The sequence below is a fragment of the Stomoxys calcitrans genome, chromosome 3, assembly GCF_963082655.1.
Source record: "Stomoxys calcitrans chromosome 3, idStoCalc2.1, whole genome shotgun sequence".
In the NCBI taxonomy this organism is placed as follows: domain Eukaryota; kingdom Metazoa; phylum Arthropoda; class Insecta; order Diptera; family Muscidae; genus Stomoxys; species Stomoxys calcitrans.
In genome coordinates, this window is record NC_081554.1 from 43,104,705 (window position 1) to 43,126,172 (window position 21,468).

At 40.6% G+C, this 21,468-nt stretch overlaps 1 protein-coding gene across 1 annotated transcript in view; it reads right to left on the reverse strand.

Annotated features, from left to right (window-relative positions):
• Positions 1 to 1,228: 1,228 nt before the first annotated feature.
• The window catches only part of LOC131996024 (zinc finger protein GFI1 homolog pag-3-like), a 55,314-nt gene continuing 35,074 nt past the window's right edge, over positions 1,229 to 21,468 (reverse strand). Inside the window, exon 6 of the mRNA XM_059365439.1 lies at positions 1,229 to 1,410. Coding sequence (XP_059221422.1) covers positions 1,229 to 1,410 — 182 coding nt within the window. The remainder of the gene's footprint in view (positions 1,411 to 21,468) is intronic.

Sequence of the window (21,468 nt, forward strand, 5' to 3'; positions counted from 1 at the left end):
TGGCGTTGATCCAGGAGCCGTGAATCAACGGTGGTAAGGTTATGGGGTTTCAGGATACCGATTATGTATTAATTCTTAGGAAAGGTTTCGTCAAGTATAGAACTTATATTTTGGCGAGGAGGACTTTGACATGCTTGATTTTGAATCAGTTCTGTACAAGAGATCAGACCGTGGTGTCCTTGTTATGCGGCGGTAGGGAACTTCATTTCTTCCCGCATGATGATCAGCATTTGTCACCTCCATTGGCGGTGAGAGACCTCATTCAATACTGTAGGACGAGGCCTATGAAATTAATACTGGGCTGTGGTGCGAACACCCACCACATTCTTTGGGGCATTTCAGACACCAACATTAGAGGAGAAAGCGTTCTCGAATTTTTTTTTGAGAAAGAGGTTTAAGCCTCTATATCAGGGGAAATGATGCCACTTTTGAGATATCTAAAGAGGTAAATTTTTGGGACCGTAATTATATATTGGATTGCCCAAAAAGTAATTGCGGATTTTTCATATAGTCGGCATTGACAAATTTTTTCTCAGCTTGTGACTCTGTAATTGCATTCTTTCTTCTGTCAGTTATCAGCTGTTACTTTTAGTTCGCTTTAGAAAAAAAGTGTAAAAAAAGTATATTTGATTAAAGTTCATTCTAAGTTTTATTAAAAATGATTTTACTTTCTTTTAAAAAATCCGCAATTACTTTTTGGGCAACCCAATATTATTTAGGATTGGTGAAGCTGGGCGACCCGACCTGATATCATTCAGGAACCCCAGGAGGGCTCGATGGGAAAGGTATAGATCGTCAGTTGGTAGAAAGGTTAAGGATATTCCAATTGGGATTCGTGGCGTGTAGGTATAAATGTCCATGCTCAGGCATTGGAGTTGAATGAAGTCGGCTTTTAATCGGCTTGTCGGGTCAGTAAGTCGAAGAAAAAGAAGGACAAGAGATGGTAGAACAGGGACCTAAGGGAACTCAGGAAGGAGGCGAGAAGGGCATTCAATGCGGCAAGTGGCAGTGATGACAGAGATTTATGGGAAGCTTATATGGATAAGTTTAGAATTTAAAATAAGGCACTGAGAAAGGTCATAATAGAGGACTTAGTCTGGTTGATCGAGGAACTCTCAAACACAAAGGATACTTCAAGATTAGGGAAGCTAATGGCCAAAGATTCTACATTTGCGGGAAATCTGCAGAAGCCGGATGGGGGAATGGACCGAACCCCCTAGTTGAGACTCTATTGTATTTGCTCTGGACTCATTTTCCGAGCTGTAAGCTCAGGGAATAGGCGAAAATCAATTTGATAATGGCGGGGAACGGTGACGCTGATATGGCGAGGAGACTTGTTATTTATAACAGAGTTCGTTGGGCTATACACTTTTTCGGCAAATGGCAGTGGTGACAGGGATTTATGGGAAGCTTATAAGGATAAGTTTAGAATTTATAAGAAGAAAGTGAGAAAGGAACTCTCAAATATAAAGGACACTTCAAGATTACGGAATCTAATGGCCGAAGATTCTACATTTACTTGAAATATCTGCAGAAGCCGGAAGGGGGAATTGAACGAATTCCCTCGTGAGACTCTATTGCATTTGCTTGGGACACATTTTCCGGTCTGTGAGCTCAGGGAAGAGGCGGATATCAATTTGATAATGGCGGTGAACAGTGTCGCTGATATTTCGAGGAGACTTGTTACTTATGATAGTGTTCGTTGGGCTTTACACTCTTTCGGTCCTTATAAATCACCCGTATCGGAGGGCATTTACCCGAAAATGCTACAGGAGGCCTACGAGTGCCTTTCGGGAAAATTTATTGGGCTGTTGAGAGCTTATGTAGAATTTTCTTTTGCACCTCAATCTTGGAGGAAGGTTAAGGTGGTGTTTATACCGAAGGCAGGGAAGCTGCAGTATATTGCGGCCAAAGATTTTAGACTGATCAGTCTCTCCTCCATCTTTGTTAAGATATTGGAGAGAATTGTGGATTTCCATATCACGAGTAAATTTGGGGGGGGGGGTCATACGTCATACTCTTCTACATGCCAGGACACATATATTAAGGGAAGATCAGTGGACTCCGCTTTGCATAGTGTGGCGCACCACCTTGAGAGGACACTAGATTATAAGGATTTTACGTTGGCGGCTTTTTTGGATATTGAAGGACCCTTTAATAATATGTAAGTGTCTGCTATTGAGGGGGCGTTACGAGGTGCCGGTATGGATGAGAGCTTTATAGTTTGGATAATGAGAATGCTTTTCATAGAGAGAGCATGGCGACAGTAAGGGTTAACGCTACTAGGCGCAAGCCTCAGGGCGGCGCCATTTCACCGCTGCTATGGATTCTTGTAGTTGATGCGATTTTGTTAAGATTGGTGGCGAAAGGGGGGGAAGTTGAATGCTTAGGCAGATGACCTTGTCATAATCGATATGGGTACATTTCTAGACATTTTATCGGACATTATTAGTCGTGCTCTTGGATGCATGACGTCTTGGGCCGTGTATTGCGGGCTAAAGGTGAATCCAGGGAAGAAGGAACTGGTACTGTTGTTGTTGTAGCCACATTTTCATGTGGAGGTGGCGATCCTCGTCAAGCTTTGCATGCCCCTCCTAAATTTGGTAAAACGACAGTAACGGTTAACACCACTAGGGGCACACCTCAGGGCGGCGTCATTTAACCGCTGCTATGGATTCTTCTAGTTGATGTGATTCTGTTCAGATTGGAGGCGAAAGGGCGGAAGGTATGTGATTATGCAGATAACCTCGTCATTCTCGCTACGGTATTAGTGGTGCTCTTGGGTGCATGACATCTTGGCCAGCGTATTATGGGCTAAAGGTGAATCCAGGGAAGACGGAACTGGAACTGTTGTTGTTGCAGTCACATTTTCATGTGGAGATGGAGATCCTCGTCAAGCTCCTGTAGGTAAGCAAGCAAGTTCCGGTCTAAACGACCTATCGCCGGTGGTGGCCATGGTGGCCATGCTGGTTATTAAAAGGCGCCAATAACTCGCCTTGTCATATCGAGCATCATAGGCACTCAGTATTTGTCCAAGAGCCTGTGGCGCCCGGCCTCTCGCTGAGACTCTCCGCTCGATACCGCTGATTGTCCGTGACTGCCGTTGCAGTTACACCGTATGGAGCATTCCACTATCCGCAACTTTCGGCCCGGTAGCTCCCAGCTAAGCTTCTCGTGACAGCAATGAACATCACATAGATTGGACCTCAATGTTCCAGACTGCGTGGTGCTTACAGCTATCCAGCGCCGGGATGAAACTACTCTTGTTTACAAGGAAGAGAAGGATTCCGGAGTTCGAACTACCCACTATGCAAGGCCGTAACTTTGGAGTTGGCTAAATCAGCGTTATTCTTGATAGTAAATTGGACTTGAACATGAATAGAGCCTGCCGGAAAAAGAAGGTCTTTCGGCTCTTTACTCCTGTTAGTAGCTTATATGAAATAAGTGGAGTCTACAACCTAGGTGGATGCACTGGCTATACTCGACGGTGTTAAGGCCAGTTCTGACGAATGGCTCGTAGGGTCGTTGACAGATAAAGGAATACATGTCTACGATCTAGACAGGGTTAATAGGATTGCCTTGAGATTAATGACAGGGGCTATGAGCACTACTGCGACAAGGTCTCTAGAGGTCATGATGGGAATCCAGCTGACCGATTTGTTTATAAAGGAGTCGGCAGAGAGGACTCTGTTTGGGCTATTACAGCTTGACCTGCTTAGGAAAATTCCAGCACATTGAAAGAACTGCAAATGGACTTATGAGTAGGGACGGAAATATTAAAGCGCCGACTATAATAGGACACGGACTCTGACGGAATGGCTAAGGGATCGAATTAGGTCCACGGAAATTAATATATTTACCGATGGAGGCCTCCGTTGCGCAGAGGTTAGCATGTCCGTCTATGACTTCGAACGACTGGGTTCAAATTCCGGCATGAACATCAACAAAATGTTCAGTCGTGGTTATCACCTTACTAATACTGGCTACATTTGTGAGGTATCCGGTCATGTTAAATCTTTTCTACCAAACGGTGTCACTATGCGACACGCCGTTCGGACTCGGCGTAAAAAAAGGAGGCCCCTTATCATTGAGTTTAAACTTTAATCGACTGCACTCATTGATATGAAGAAAATATCCGCTGTTCCTGAATAGAATGTTCTAATGAATGGAATGGATCTAAGATAGAAAACGAGACCGGTTGTGGCATATATTGCGGTGAACTTGACATTGACCCATCTTTGCGAATGCGTGATGACTGCAGCATTTTCCAGGCAGAGTTCTTTGCTATAACTAGGGCTGCAGAGATTGTGCTTTCCAGAGGCAAATATCGATCTAACATCTGTATCTACAGCAATAGTCCAGCAGCATCGAAGGCTTTAGTTGGCACGAGTACAAGATCTAAGGTTTCGGGTCGCTGTCGAGAGTTCAAAAATTGCCTTCAGAGGAATTATAATCTGGTTTCATGCTGGATTCCCAGACATATGGATATGAGATCGGGTGCAAATCTTGCTCTTGTGTCAATATTGGATGTATACCCACCCATATCGAAAATTTTCCATGGAATTAAGGACCGTTATAAGGATACATGGCCGGAATTCGACAGCCGGATGTGAACAAACAATGCTTCTGTGGGACGAATGCTCGAAATCGAACATAGATAATTTGTTGGCAATGGAAAAGGTATGGTTATCGGAATTGCCCAAAAAGTAATTGCGGATTTTTTAAAAGAAAGTAAATGCATTTTTATTAAAACTTAGAATGAACTTTAATCAAATATACTTTTTTTACACTTTTTTTCTAAAGCAAGCTAAAAGTAACAGCTGATAACTGACAGAAGAAAGTATGCAATTACAGAGTCACAAGCTGTGAAAAAATTTATGGAAAATCGGCAATTACTTTTTGGGCAACCCAATGACAGGATATACGTTAAGTAAACATGTGTCTGCATAAGAAATGATGATATCTCTGGGTGGTATCAGAGATCGACGCTTCGAAGGACAGCTTTCAGTTTCTTTGTCAATGCTCTGCCTTATGTCAAAGTAGAAACAGGAAACTGGTTTCGTTTTTCTTTCAGCCAGTGGAAGAACTGAGAGCGTTAACCCGCGTAGGATGGGGTTAACGCTCTCAGTAGAAACAGGAAATTGGTTTCGTTTTTCTTTCAGGCCGTGGAAGAACTGAGAGCGTTAACCCGCGTAGGATGAAGGCGTGTGATTTTTCATCTGAGCGGCTCCAGAGAGTACGTTAAAGGATGCTTTACTTTGTGAAGTGAATTCATTGGAAGAAGAAGAGGGACGATGAGCAATAACAATGGCCAATGTGGGTGTCTAGACGATAAGGTCTGGGCATCATTGTAACCTAACCTACCACATGAGTTCAACATTTTCAAAGACCCACCGGTGCCTCGTGTGTCAAATTTGAGGACAAAAATTCTACCCTACTACTAAGAGTCTTTCATTGGAGTCCTATTATGCCCCGAAAAGCAAACATGACCGTTTGAGGACATGTAAAGCAGACGGGATAGGAACTACGTTATATATTCTCAAGTAACTGGAATTTGTGCCTATACTAAGGGTTCTTCGACCATCTTTGGATGGCAAATAGTCTTGAATAATGTGACCTTATGTAAACTTAAAGAAGTCTACAGCTTTGCTGTCGTTGTCTAGAACAGAAGTCCCACTCTGTCACGGTAGGTCACCATCTGCTTGGAAAACATGCTGATAGACTTAAGGTATTGGCAATTATTTCTGCAGAAGTTGTGAGGAAGTCGAGGAAATCGAAAACATAGAATATCTGTTGTTTGCCTTTCTGGTACGAGCAAACAGAAAAAGTTTCACTGTAGGTTCTTATTTCTTTGAGGACTTGTCTGAAATGGTGGATTTTGACCATTGGCATGATATTTTGATTATAAGCGATGCGGCTGGTTAAACAGTAGGCATAATAAGGCATCTTCCTTATCTATTGGGTTGCCCAAAAAGTAATTGCGGATTTTTCACGTCGGCCAAATGAAGTTGATGATGACCAAATCAAAGCATTAATCGAATTGGATCGTCATGTAACTGAGCGTGAGATAGGAGAGAAGTTAAATATACCAAAATCAACCGTTCATTATCACATAAAAAGTCTTGGACTGGTGAAAAAGCTTGATATTTGGGTACCTACATGTATTGAAAGAAATTCATTTAACAAACCGAATCAACGCTTGTGATATGCACCTTAAACGCAATGAATTCGATTCGTTTTTAAAACGAATCATAACTGGCGATGAAAAATGGATTGTCTACAACAACGTTAGTCGAAAACGATAATGGTCCAAGCATGGTGAACCAGCTCAAACCACTTCAAAGGCTGATATCCACCAAAAGAAGGTTATGCTGTCTGTTTGGTGGGATTGGAAGGGTGTGGTATATTTTGAGCTGCTTCCAAGGAACCAAACGATTAATTTGGATGTTTACTGTCAACAATTGGACAAATTGAATACAGCCATCAAGGAGAAGCGACCAGAATTGGTCAATCGTAAAGGTGTCATATTCCACCAGGACAACGCTAGACCGCACACATCTTTGGTCACTCGCCAAAAACTGAGTGAGCTTGGCTGGGAACTTTTGATGCATCCACCATATAGCCTTGACCTTGCACCATCAGACTACCATTTATTTCGATCTTTGCAGAACTCCTTAAATAGTAAAACTTTCGGCAATGATGAGTCTATAAAATCGCACTTGGTTCAGTTTTTTGCAGATAAAGGCCAGAAGTTCTATGAGCGTGGAATACTAAATTTGCCAGGAAGATGGCAAAAGGTTATCGAATAAAATGGCAATTATATATTTGATTAAAGTTCATTCTAAGTCTTATTAAAAATGCATTTACTTTCTTTTAAAAAAATCCGCAATTACTTTTTGGGCAATAGTTCCTTCGATGTCACACACAACTTTAGTTAAATATCTAACTGTGGATTGTAACAAAACCCTAATCCAATCTATTGGCAATTATGTAAACCGCTTCCCCGTCGGAGGATACACATAAAGCGGTGTGCTTGAGTAAGTGTATGTTCCTAGACCATCAAGAGAATGTCTTCCTTTTCCAAAGACATATCTGCTTCACAACAAGCCACGAGAATGTTAATTGCATGACTTAATACAAATTGCTGATACTGTTACAATCTCGACTGTAGCAAGTGCCAAACAAAGGGCACACATCAAATTGTCGCGAATATTAAAAATGCTCCTCATGCTGGCGTGCAGTCTCATAAATGTGGTGGTAGATTTTTAGTGTTCTCTTTTTTTCTTGTTTTGTTTGGAATTCCTTCTTTATTTGCATTGGTTAAATTGCTTTAAAAAAATATATTACCTTTGGCACTGTTAAAGGAAATTGGAATTTTTTCCCTCTCGTTTTTTTTATTTCCACACATACATTCCACATTCGGTCCCATTAGCACTGTAAAAGGGGAACACAAAAATTCTAACGACTCCCGCAGTCGTTGTCGTTATGTTCACCCGTGTAAAACCCCGACAGGAGCAAATGGCTTGACTACTACAACTGCTAAGGTATGCTGGCGCAATACTGTTCTCTCAGTTGTTCCTTGCCATGCAGAAGTAATTTTTTTCTTCACATCACATTGTATTGGGGCCGGTAATTTGGGCCAACCAATGTTATTCGCATACAGTGGTAAATACAATTGTATGTGAATAAAAATAAAAACATGTCTGTATGTTTATGTAGGCATGGCAAATTATACCAAAATACCTACTTTAGATCATACAATAAAATTAGGAAACAAGGTTATCTCATTCGCATGTAAAACAATCAGCCATGTGATAATTTTGAGATGATTTTTTCATTAACTGAAAATTTCTTTCTGTAGAAAAATTGAAATCAGATCAAAAATGGCGAGATATCAAAACGTAATACTTGCGACTTATCTTCGGTAAAGCTTTTTTCGTTTTGGGGAAAACGATAATGAATTTCACCAAGGCATATCCACTCATTCTCAACATATCGAGGTACACTTTTTCCAAGCCATACACAGATAGAGTAGGAAAACCAGTAAGGAAAGGCAAAAGTCGGAAGGTGCCGACTGTATAAAACCCTATACCTATCCTATAAGTACAAAGTGGGAGCTAAATCTGAATGAATAATGATGTTTTCAGATGGGTGGTTAAACAAAGCGTATGAAATTTCGAGCAAATATGTTCAAACTGTACTAACAACGGCTGACAAATGACAACATTACTGCAAGTTAACCAAAATCTAACGAACGCATATATGGGAGCTATAATTAAAACTGAACCGATTTTGAGCAAACTTTTTAGATATTGGGGTACACGTCCACCAAAGCGTTGTGCAAAATTTTGTCAAGATTGGTCAATAGATGCGCTTGGCATGGCTCCAGACGTGAAAATCGGGCGAAAAAGCGTATATGGCAGCTATATCTAAATCTTAACCAATTTCTATGGAATTCACCAGTAATATTAAGAATCATAAGAAAATCCTTCCCACAAAATTTCAAAGGAATCGGTTAACATATGAGCACTTTATTGCAATATTTCTCAAAATTGGAGAAACATATAAATGGGAGCTATATCTAAATCTGAAACGATTTAGACCAAACTTCTTATATTGGGTTGCCCAAAAAGTTATTGCGGATTTTTCATCATATTGGGTTGCCCACAAAGTAATTGCGGATTTTTCATATAGTCGGCGTTGACAAATTTTTTTCACAGCTTGTGACTCTGTAATTGCATTATTTCTTCTGTCAGTTATCAGCTGTTACTTTTAGCTTGCTTTAGAAAAAAAGTGTAAAAAAAGTACATTTGATTAAAGTTCATTCTAAGTTTTATTAAAAATGCATTTACTTTCTTTTAAAAAATCCCCAATTACTTTTTGGGCAACCCAATATATTGAGGTGGTTGTCGAGGAAAGTGTTGTGCAAAATTTTGGCAGGTTGGTCAATAAATGCGCTTGCAATGGCTCTAGTAGTGAAAATCGGGCGATATATATAGGGTGATTTTTTCTCACTGTCAAACATTTGCAGTTCGGTCTCTAATTTAACCATGAATCGTCTTGCAAACGAACAACGCTTGCAAATTATTGAATTTTTTTTATCAAAATACGTGCTATGTTAAGAAAGTTCATCGCGTGCTTCTTCCATTCCATCGACGAAGCTCATTTTTGGCTAAATGGATACATACACAATTGTCGATTTAGGGATGAAGATTAGCCAGAAGGCTACCGTGACGCAGAGGTTAACACGTCCGCCTATGGCGCTAAACGTATGGATTCGAATCCTGGCGAGACCAACCGAAAAAACTTTAAGTGGTGGTTTTCTCCTCCTAATGCTGGCATAGTATGCCATAAACAACTTCTCTCCAAAGAGGTGTCGCATTGCGGCACGGCGTTCGGACTCGGCTATAAAAAGGAGGCCCCTTATCATAAACCTAAAACTGAATCGGACTGCACTCTTTGATATTTGAGAAGTCTTCCCCTGTTCCTTAGTGTAATGTTCATGGGCAAAATTTGCATTTGAAGCATTGCTAGAGCTACCAATGCATCCAGAAAAAGTCACAGTTTGGTTAGGTTTATGGGCTGGTGGCATCATTGGAGCGTACTTCTTCAACAATGATGCGAATCGTAATGAAGCTGTGAATGGTGAGCGCTACCGTGAGATGATATTCAACTCTTTTTTTGTCCAAAATGCAAGAGCTTGACTTGCATGACATGTGGTTTCAACAAGACAGTGACACATTCCAGTGCAAAGACATAACTATTGGGTTGCCCAAAAAGTAATTGCGGATTTTTCATATAGTCGGCGTTGATAAATTTTTTCACAGCTTGTGACTCTGTAATTGCATTCTTTCTTCTGTCAGTTATCAGCTGTTACTTTTAGTTCGCTTTAGAAAAAAAGTGTAAAAAAAGTATATTTGATTAAAGTTCATTCTAAGTTTTATTAAAAATGCATTTACTTTCTTTTAAAAAATGCGCAATTACTTTTTGGGCAACCCAATACATGCTGTCTAAACAATACCTTTTGGGCTGTTATCACAGAGACCATTCAAATCATCATCTTGTGGATAGATATCCATCGCCCAGAAGCCTTAAGGAAGATATACATGTTCTAGAGCTTGAGGTTCAGCACTACAAGAGAGAACCTCTAGATCAAGCGGCATATCAAGCGGGTCTTGACAACATTCATGCAGACACGGTAGCAGATGCGGTAAATAGCAACCAGGTGAATGTAGTCCTTGGAGAACGAGCGCCTCCCATTGCACCTGAAGAAATTGACCTCTCCCGGCAAACCAGAGTGGTTCTGGCTCAATTTCGTTCTGGCAGATGTAACCGCCTCAACTCCTACAGAGCAAGAATTGATGCTGACGTGCAAGACTTATATCTCGATTGTGACCAGGGACCACACGACACACGTCACCTGTCTAGCTGCCCAGCCAGATCCACTCGACTCAGAAGCAGATCCGTCTGGACGCACCCCATCCAGAGTTGCCGTTTTTGGTAGGTTGCTCCCAAAAATTGGTAGGTTCTTATTCTCTTGGTAGGCTGATCGTTAAGAGTGCAGAAAGAACCCATGAATGTCGGAAGACGAATACTGCTTCAAACTTAAGGAACTACTGACCCCGGCCCGCTCCGCTGCGCCTTCATCAAAACCACGCAAAAAATATTTTTTTATTTAATACCACATGTATGTCCTCAACAACTTTCAAATACTATAACCTTTATTTGTACCCCATATAGCCATTTTGTAGCCCATAATGCTGATTTGAGTGGGTTTTTGTGTCAGTCCGCCCCCTACGTACCTGGATCAAGTTTGTATTACCAAATTCGTTATCTACTCTGGAATACCATTCATTTCAGACCCATATTGTCCCTATCCTTCCGCTTCTATTTGTCGGTGGTGCTTTGGGGGAGGGTCCGCCCCCCTTCCGATATCAACAAATTATATAGCATATTGCTTCTTCCACGCCATATTCGTAATCTACTCCCTAATACCTTTCATTTGAGTCCCATATTGTCATTATCGTCCAATATGCCTATTTAAGGGGTTTTGGGTCTGGGCAGCCCCCAAGGTATCTGGGCCCAATGTTTATTATCAAATTAGTACTCTACTTCCGAATATCTTTAATTTGAGTCCCATATTGTCCCGATCGGTCCACTTTTGTTTTTGGGTGGTGCTTTCGGGGGAAAGGTCCGCCCCTCCCGATTCGATATCAATAAATTATATAGCATATTGCGCCCTCCAGGCCATATTCGTAATCTACTCCCTAATACCTATCATATGAGTCCCATATTGTCATTATCGTTTAATATGCCTATTTAAGGGGTTTTGGATCGGGGCGGCCCCCTAAGTATCTGGACCCAATGTTTATTACCAAACTACTGCTCTACTCCCGAATACTTTTCATTTGAGTCCCATATTGTTCCGATCGGTCCACTTTTATTTTTGGGTGGGGCTTTTGGAGTAAGGGAGAGGGTCCGGCCTATTACGATATTAACAAATTCATTGCTCCTTCCAGACAATATCCGTAATCTACTCCCGAATACCTTTCATTTGAGTCCTATATCGTCATTATCAGCCTTTATGCCTATTTGAGGGGGTTTTGGGGTCGAGGCGGCCCCCTCGAGACTTGGACCCAATATTTAATATGAAGTTAGTATTCGATTCTCGAATACCTTTCAATTAGTCTCATACAGTACCGATCAGTCCAGTATTTTTGGGTGTTGCTTTTGGTGTAAGGGGGAGGGTCCGCTCCCCTTCACATATCCAAAAAATTTTATAGCCTATTATTCCTTCCAGACCATCCTACACAAACTGTAAAAATTTCAAGAAAACCTGTTCAGCCGTTTTCGAGTCTATTCGGAACAATCAAACAAACAGACAGACAAACCAACATACTTTGAGTTGTATACGAGTATAAAAGACTAGTTGTAGCCGGCTCACTATTCGTGCCTCCATTAGCACTAGGCGAAAAATAAATTTCTTTCTTACTACCATATCTCCCCAGTACATTTTGTTTTTCTACTACCAAATACCTTTTATTGAACCCATATAGCCATGATTGTCAAATATTCACATTTTGAGAAGTGTTTTGAGGGGAAGTCAACCTCCAATCCTTGAACCTCAATTTTAATTCTACATTCGTAATCTACTCCCTTATTTGAGTCCCATATTTTCCTGATCGTCCAATATGCCCACTTGGAATGGTTTTGGTTTTGGGGCGGCCCCTTGGTAAGTACACCCAATGTTTAAAATTCGATAATCATATTCGGACTCTACTCTCGAATACCTTTCATTTAAGTCCCATATTGTCCCGATCGGTCCTCTTTGATTTTGGATGGTATTTTTGAGGCGGTTTTGGGCTTGGGATGGCTCCCTAGGTACTTGAACCCAATTTCCCAAATATTCATACTTTACTCCCAAATACCTTTCATGTGAGACCCATATTGTCCCCGGACTGGTCCACTTTCGATTTTGGACGCTTCTTTTGGGAAGGTTTTGCGCCTGGGCGGCCTCGTAAATAAAGGGTGATTTTTTTGAGGTTAGGATTTTCATGCATTAGTATTTGACAGATCACGTGGGATTTCAGACATGGTGTCAAAGAGAAAGATGCTCAGTATGCTTTGACATTTCATCATGAATAGACTTACTAACGAGCAACGCTTGCAAATCATTGAATTTTATTACCAAAATCAGTGTTCGGTTCGAAATGTGTTCAAATTTTGACAAATTTTGTTCAGCGATGAGGCTCATTTCTGGTTGAATGGCTACGTAAATAAGCAAAATTGCCGCATTTGGAGTGAAGAGCAACCAGAAGCCGTTCAAGAACTGACCATGCATCCCGAAAAATGAACTGTTTGGTGTGGTTTGTACGCTGGTGGAATCATTGGACCGTATTTTTTCAAAGATGCTGTTGGACGCAACGTTACGGTGAATGAACACATTTCGAACCGAACACTGATTTTGGTAATAAAATTCAATGATTTGCAAGCGTTGCTCGTTAGTAAGTCTATTCATGATGAAATGCCAAAGCATACTGAGCATCTTTCTCTTTGACACCATGTCTGAAATCCCACGTGATCTGTCAAATACTAATGCATGAAAATCCTAACCTCAAAAAAATCACCCTTTATATGGACCCAATTTTTAATACCATCTTCGTATTTAACTCCCAAATACCTTTCATTTGAGTCCCATATTGTCCCAAACGGTAAATATGTCCTGCTGATGGTTTTTTTTTTTTTTGGTGGGGAGCCTTTCAGGCACCGAAGAATAAAATTTTATGACAGATTTGTACTCTTTTTTTAAATCCTTGTTAATGTTAAAAAATTTAACAGCCTATTTTTAACAGGGGCGCAAACTCAACCATCTGTTAAAATTTCATGAAAATCTGTTTAGCCGTAACGAGGTCAACCAAATACAGAGCAGCCAAAAGCGTGATCTTCTTCTAGAGCTAAAAACAGCAATTCGGAACATTGCCGTAAAGTTCAACGATAAGATTGAACAATGCCTTGCTGGTCAAGACGAAATTATGACCCACAATCAGGAGGTTGTCATAGAGTACAGATACATGGATGACATTATGGAGATGTTCACCGCCTTTGCTGAAGCTTTGCAGTCAACAAACATAGACGAAAATGCAATAAGGATTTAAGGAAAACTTATGGAGGTACGCAAACGGCAAAAAGAAGCCTGCCAACTAAAGAAGCCAATCGAGCTCTCCAAATGAGAAATATAAAAATTGGGTGGACCTCGTGTCGAAAAAGAGGTCCGCCTGTCAGTAACAAAGTGCTTTAGGTGTCATGAATTTTGGGCCTATTACAAAAAAGCTTGTAAGTCTCAGATCCAGAATTTGACAAAAATATGGGACCGAGGAAGACATAGCTAGAGGCTGCGACAAGGAGCCAGTTCAAATCTAAACCGATTTTCATAAAATTTTGCAAAGTCTATCAGATGGCAAATGAACCAATGCATACCAAATTTCGTGAAATTCGGTTGAAATTTACACTGGAGCAACTCAATGATATTTGAAACTTGCTGTTGTCTGTATGAATTCTGTTTCTTATTCTTTACCTAGGTGTATGCTACACATTTCAAATCAGATTGAAACCTTCGCTGCATGTATATACCTATTTAAATAACCCTATAAGCGGTAAATCATATTCGAAGTATTAAAGGTGTGAGTAAAAAAATGTTATGAATGTTCTTAAGATAATTTCCTTAAGGATTTGTAAAAAAATTGTTTTCGTAATTTTCACATATCTCTAAAGGACATGTATAAAACATTTGTTCCCTTTATACCAAAAAAAAAAGTCTAAAAAGTTGTATTAATTTTTCATAAGATTTGTCAGGAAACTCAATTTGGTGGCTTCGAAGGAATTGTATTTCGAGTGTTTGAGTAATAAGATAAATCTCGACAACAATTTTATGAATATTTATTGGATTTTTTATTTCTCGGTATTGGATCTTATTGATGTGTTAATTGAGAGGGATGAAGGGCATCGGAGTACAATTAAGGGCATAGGGGAAAAAATGTAAATTTTTAATCATTTGTGAGGTACTATGCCATGTAAAACTTCTCTCCAAAGAGGTGTCGCACTGCGGCACGCCTTTCGGACTCGGCTATAAAAAGCAGGTCCCTTATCATTGAGCTTAAACTTGAATCGGACAGCACTCACATTGATATGTGAGAAGTTTGCCCCTGTTACTTAGTGGAATGTTCATGGACAAAATTTGCATTTTTTGACCGTGACTGCGCCTCAAATGGTCCATCCGCTTAGTCCAATTTTGGCATACTCTTTCCAACATCTCGGCCGGAATCTCACGAATAAATGTTTCAGTGTTGTCTTCCAATGCGTCAATTGAAGCGGGATTGTCTGTACGGACATGACGATGTACTGGGTCTGAATTCAAGTCCAATCTACTCGTTCGTAGATGACAGAAACCTCTGTCACTCATTTCCATTCGACCATAGGCCTCGTCTTCGAGAGATTGAAGACTGGAGGCGGATTATGGACGTAACACTCTGCCAGCACTTGCTGGCCTTTTCTGAGTGGGGTTGAATGAACAGAGTAAATTTTAGTGTACACAAAACCCAGTGCTGTTTGTTGTCCCACAAACGATTTACAATCGCCAAAATCAATCGACAGTGTAGATATCAGGCAGTCAGAGGCTCTTGATGTTCTGGACATGAAGATTCAAAGTGATGTCCGTTGGTCACAACATATATTGGAAGTGTCGGAGGATGCAAGAGCTCGGGCTTTCTTTGGGTGTGTTAGAAATATTTCACTCCCTCTGATCTTCTTAACATCTACACTACAGGACGAAGCTGGAATATAACTCGCATATATGGGTTGGAGCTCCAAAATCAAATTTGGAGCTGCTTGGCCGTGTTAAGAGGCGGGCGCTGGTGTTGATTGAAGATGGTAGGGTATCCAACTCTATTGGGTGGGTTGTGGGTTGAGTGGCGCTGTTCTATCGATTCTTCCACGGTAAGTGTTCTTTGGAAATCAGTCTTCTGATTCCTGACATGAGGTTGTTTGTCAGAAATACAAGATTTTCTAGAAGCGGGCATCAGTTTGATCGGACCATGTACTACCGAGAGAATTCATTTTTCGCAAGGACGGTTCGTTTGTGTAATCGAATTCCGGGGGATCTTTTACCCGCTACTTACGACATCCAGAAATTCAAAGCAAGTGTCAATAAACCCTACTCCAACGCAATGCTCTGCATATATAGGGGAAATCCCCCTGCGTGGCAGTTGATTGAAAAAGAAAACCTCTGTTCGAGCCTGGATTCCTTAGCTCCTAGCTCTCTTGTCATTTTAGAGTTCTTTAGATTCCTGAATTTGCTGACTGGATGGATCATACTCACGACAGCTAGTTTTTATACCAACCACCATAGGATAGGGGGTGTATTAATTTAGTCATTACCTTTGCAACACATGGAAATATCCATTTCCGACTCTATAGAGTATATATTTCGGATCGTCGTATAATTCTAAGGCGGTTTAATGATGTCCATGTGTCTGTCCATCCGTCTATTGTAATCGCGCCATAGAAATTGAGATATAAGGCTGAAATTTTGCACAGATATGGTATTTCTGCTAGACCCAGGCTAAGTTCTAGAACGGGACAAATAGGACCACGTTTGGATACAGCTGCAATATAGACCAATCTTACGATTAGTTACCCGATTTCGCTGAAATTTGAAAAAGTGAGTTGTTTCAAGCACCCCGACATCCCATAGTTCATATCGGACTATATTAAGATATAGCTGCCATATAGACCGATCTGGCGATTTGGGGTCTAAAACCCATAAAAACTGTTAGTATAGCCCGATTTCGCTGAAATTTGCAATAGTGAGTGGTATTAAGGCTCCCGACATCCGAACCTAATATGGTCTACAGCACACTGTATTTGGGTTGCCCAAAAAGTAATTGCGGATTTTTCATATAGTCGGCGTTGACAAATTTTTTCACAGCTTGTGACTCTGCAATTGCATTCTTTCTTCTGTCAGTTATCAGCTATTACTTTTAGCTAGCTTTAGAAAAAAAGGGTAAAAAAGTATATTTGATTAAAGTTCATTCCAAGTTTTATTAAAAATGCATTTACTTTCTTTTAAAAAATCCGCAATTACTTTTTGGGCAACCCAATATATAGCTGCCAATAGACCGATCTGCCGACCTACTGTCAAAACCCCACAAAGGACTCATTTATTATGCGATTTTGCAGGAATTTGACACAGTGACTTGTATTAAGCCTCCCGTTATCCGACCAGAATATGATCCAGATCAGACTTTATTTAGATACTAGCAGACCCGGGCCCGCTCCGCTGCGCCTTCTTTTACTTTATATAGAACAAAAGTTTCCTTAGAATATTTATTTTCGACAATTAAAGATCTTTTAGTGAAATACCATGCTAACTTGACTAACAGTTTAACAATATAAGTGCCCTTATCTGAATCCCATATGAACTTCATTGGTCTACAAAGTTAAGTTTGGATTTAAGGTGTACTGCATTCTTAAAATACTTCATTTCAGCCCGATATTCTCATGATATCTGATTTCGGGGTCTTTTCGGGGGTGAGGTGGTCCCCCAGATACTTGGCCCTGAGAAAATATCAGCACCGTGCTCTTCTCTCAAATACCATTTATTTCAACCCCATATTGTCATTGGCTTAAGAGGAGTTTACAGGATGAGGCGTCCCCCAAACACATAGCCCCAAAATTGGTTATCAAATTCGTTTTCTAATCTCAAATACCTTTCATTTGAACCAAATATTGCCATGCGGTGTTTTGAAAAAGGGCTGATGCCCTAAATACATGGTCCTACATTTGAATATCAAATTCGTATTCTACTCCCAAATACCTTTGTTTGAGCCCCATATTGCGATGGTCACTAAAAAATTCCTGTTTGTGGGGTATTTTGGGAAAGGGGTAGACCCCCAAAAAATTGGTCCCGATAATGGGTATCAATTCTTGCTCTACCCCCCAAAACCTTTCATTTAAGCTCCACATTGACATGGTCGGTAAATATGCCCGATTTAGGGGTTTTTTGGGAAGTGGGGTGGTCCCCCAAACACTAAGCCCGGAAAATATATCAGCAACGTGCTCTATTCCCATACATCTACATATCATTTATTTGAACCCCATATTGCCATTGGCCTCAAAATTGGATATCAAATTCGCTTTCTAAACTCATTTAAACTCCTTATTGCAAAAGTCAACAATTATGTCCGGTATGGGGAATTGGCCCTAAAAACTCTGAATATTTAGTTCCACTCCTTTAAGACCCAAATTGTCTTGGTGAGCAAATACGTCCTATTTGGGGGTTGTTATGGTGGTGGGACGTCCGCTAGACAGTTGGTCCCTAATGTTGATATCCGATACGTAGTCTACTCCCACATACCTTTAATTTGAGCCCCATATTTCTATAGTCGGCAAACATGACCGGCTTGGGGGGGTGTTTTGGGGGATGGGCGGCCACTCAGTAAGTTGGCCTTGAAAATATATATCGGATTCGTGTTCCACTTTAAAAACCCTCTTATTTGAGCCTCATATTGCAATAGTCAGAAAATATGTCCTATTTGGGTGGTGTTGTGGGAGTGGGTTGGCACCGTAGACACTTTTCCTGAATATTGATATCAGATTCGTGCTTTACTCCCAAAGACCTTTCGTTTGAGCCCCATATTGCTATGGTCGTAAATTTGTACCCTTTGGGGGATGTTTCAGGGGAGAGGCGGCCCCCAAACACTTGGTCCTATATTTGGATATCAGATTCGTATTCTACATTCAAATACCATTTATTTAAGCCCCATATTCCCATGGTCAGTAAATAAGTCCAGTTTGGGGGGTGTTTTGGGGAAGGGGTGGACCCCCAGAAACGTGGTCCCACATTTGGATATGAGATTCGTATTTTACTCGCAAATACCTTTCATTTGAGTCCCATATTGTCGTGATTGGTCTAAATAAATGTTTGGTAGGTTTTAAGGTGGGGCGCTCCCCCTAGGTACCCCATTCGAAATTTGGATACCAAATTGTTATTTTTAGGGTACTATATGAAAGCACACAAAATTTCGCTTTAATCGCATCACCCGTCTCTGAGATCTGGCGTTTCTGAAAATTAGGGTAAGGGGGAGGGTCCGCCCCCCCTTCAGATATCAAAAAATGTAGTACCCTATTTTCACCACGGGATCATTATGCACCATCTGTGAAAATTTCAAGAAAATCAGTTCAGCCGTATCTGAGTCTATAAGGAACACACAAACAAACACAAATAGATTTTTACATATATTGGGTTGCCCAAAAAGTAATTGCGGATTTTTTAAAAGAAAGTAAATGAATTTTTAGTAAAACTTAGAATGAACTTTAATCAAATATAGTTTTTTTACATCTTTTTTCTAAAGCAAGCCAAAAGTAACAGCTGATTACTGACAGAAGAAAGAATGCAATTACAGAGTCACAAGCTGTGAAAAAATTTGTCAACGCCGACTATATGAAAAATCTGCAATTACTTTTTGGGCAACCCAATAAGATAGTTGCCATATAGACCGATCTTTCAATTTAGGGTCTAAATTCCATAAAAAACGGATTTATTAACCGATTTCACTAAAACTTGTATACGAGTTGTATAGAAGTTCTTGGGACCTTAAACAAGTAGGATCCAGTCAGTTTCATTTGACCCCACATGGAGACTCCCTCTTTGAAATCGCTTAATGCTCGTGGCCGCATTGGCAGCTACTGACCTTAAATATGAAGCTTTGACTTTCCCCATGAGCTAAGACCTAAATCGGTTAGCGCCTATTGATAGCTTGAAATTCCCTTCTCTATACTCAAATGGGATATGCGTGGGAAAACTTGCAATATTTTCCGTTTTTTTTAAATTATACCAATAAATCGATTAGCCCTGCATTGAAATAATTTTGCAATAAGCGAAAGTTTTTCTTTTTTTTTCAAAACTGAATAATCCACCATGCATACACCCACCCAAACATTGGAAATGTCCTTTTATTATTTTTGAATATTTAAAACAGCTTTCACTGCAATTTTTATCGTTTTTGTCGTAGCAGCTGACAGTGGGCCATTGGCGTTGTCCTTGTTTCGGGCACAAGGATTAATATGTCACTATTGTTGTGTGTCGTTTATTATCTTAACCGCAACGTGACACACATGGCAGGCCGCACACAACAGCGCTACACAGCGCTACAGTAGCACAAGTACCGCGCGCTCTATCCCTTCCTTGGCCATATCGAACAAATAGCGGAGGACATTTGCATGGAAGTCATTATTTTTCTCATGCAGTCATTTATTTCCCTTTCCTGCCGCTGAATGCTGTTGGCGGCTTTGTGTTTGTCGCTGTGGATCTGGCTTGCGGCAATGCTGCTGCTGGTAACTGACTGTGTGTCCTTTCGTTGTAAGCACTTTTAATGAAACGCATTAATTTCCATGCGTGCCTTTGCCACATGAGTTCCTTTTTCCTTCAACACTTGGCTTGTCTCTCAATACGAGAATAATATTTTTCATGTTTTATTCCCACTTCACAGTTGATGTCGCTCGCCTAACGTCGACCCATAAATGAGAATGTTCTCTAAGAGCATCAAGTGCGAAGTGAAGTGGGCTCAAAGCAAAAGCAAAAAAGGATGAAGCTGTGCAAAGAAAACGTATAATAAGGACAATATTTACATAATTTACAAAGTCATATGTTGTGTTTAACACGACGGACGGCCGCCACGAGTACTCCGTTGACGTGGACGATGACAGCGCCATCCAAAGCCATGCAGATGGCAACAATAACATCAGGTCCATGCAAATGGTACAAGCAACATGATAACAGTGACAAGTAACATCCCTACAAAAGGACTTAAATGTTGTATTTCAAGGGGATCTTAATGAGCTGACAAGTCAAGGCACAGCAGTCTGCTACCACAAAAATGGCAAATTCATTCTAAGCTTTTAGAGCAACACAAAAAATGGTAATCACTGTGCTACATAGGCTAGCTATAGAGTATTAGGAAAAGAGGAAACGGATATTAATCCGACCCATGCCACTATAGGCTTAGGTTAGATTGAAAAGAGGGTGCAGATATTAATCCGCCCTATGCCACTATGGACATACACCTAAGCCAGTAATCGACTTGTTGTGCACTCTTAAAACTATAAAGTAACCCCCAACAAGTAAAAGAGTGCTAAGTTCGGCCGGGCCAAATCTTATATACCCTCCACCATAAATGGCATTTGTCGAGTACTTTTCCCGGCATCTCTTCTTAGGCAAAATAAGGATAAAAGAAAAGATTTCCTCTGCTATTAGAGAGATAACCAGATATAGTCCGGTTCGGACCAAAATTTAATTATTGTTGGAGACCTGTGTAAAATATCAGTCAAATCGAATAAGAATTGCGGCCCTTGTGGGCTCAAGAAGTAAAATAAAGAGATCGATTTATGTGGGAGCTATATCCGGCTATAGACCGATTCAGACCACAATAAACACGTATGTTGATGAGAGGATCCGTCGTACAAAATTTCATTCCAATCGGATAAGAATTGCGCCCTCTAGAGGCTCAAGAAGTCAAGACCCACGATCGGTTTATATGGCAGCTATATCAGGTTATGGACCGATTTGAACCATACTTGGCACAGTTGTTGAAAGTCATAGCGAAATACGTCATGCAAAATTCCGTCCAAATCGGATAGGAATTGCGCCCTCTAGAGGCTCAAGAAGTCAAGACCCAAGATCGGTTTATATGGCAGCTACATCAGGTTATGGACCGATTTGAACCATACTTGGCACAGTTGTTGAAAGTCATAGCGCAATACGTCGTGCAAAATTTCATTCCAATCGGATAAGAATTGCGCCCTAAAGAGACCGATTTATATGGGAGCTACATCAGACTATAGACCGATTCAGACTACAAAAAACACGTATGTTGATGGTCAAGAGAGGATCCATCGTACAAAATTTCAGGAAAA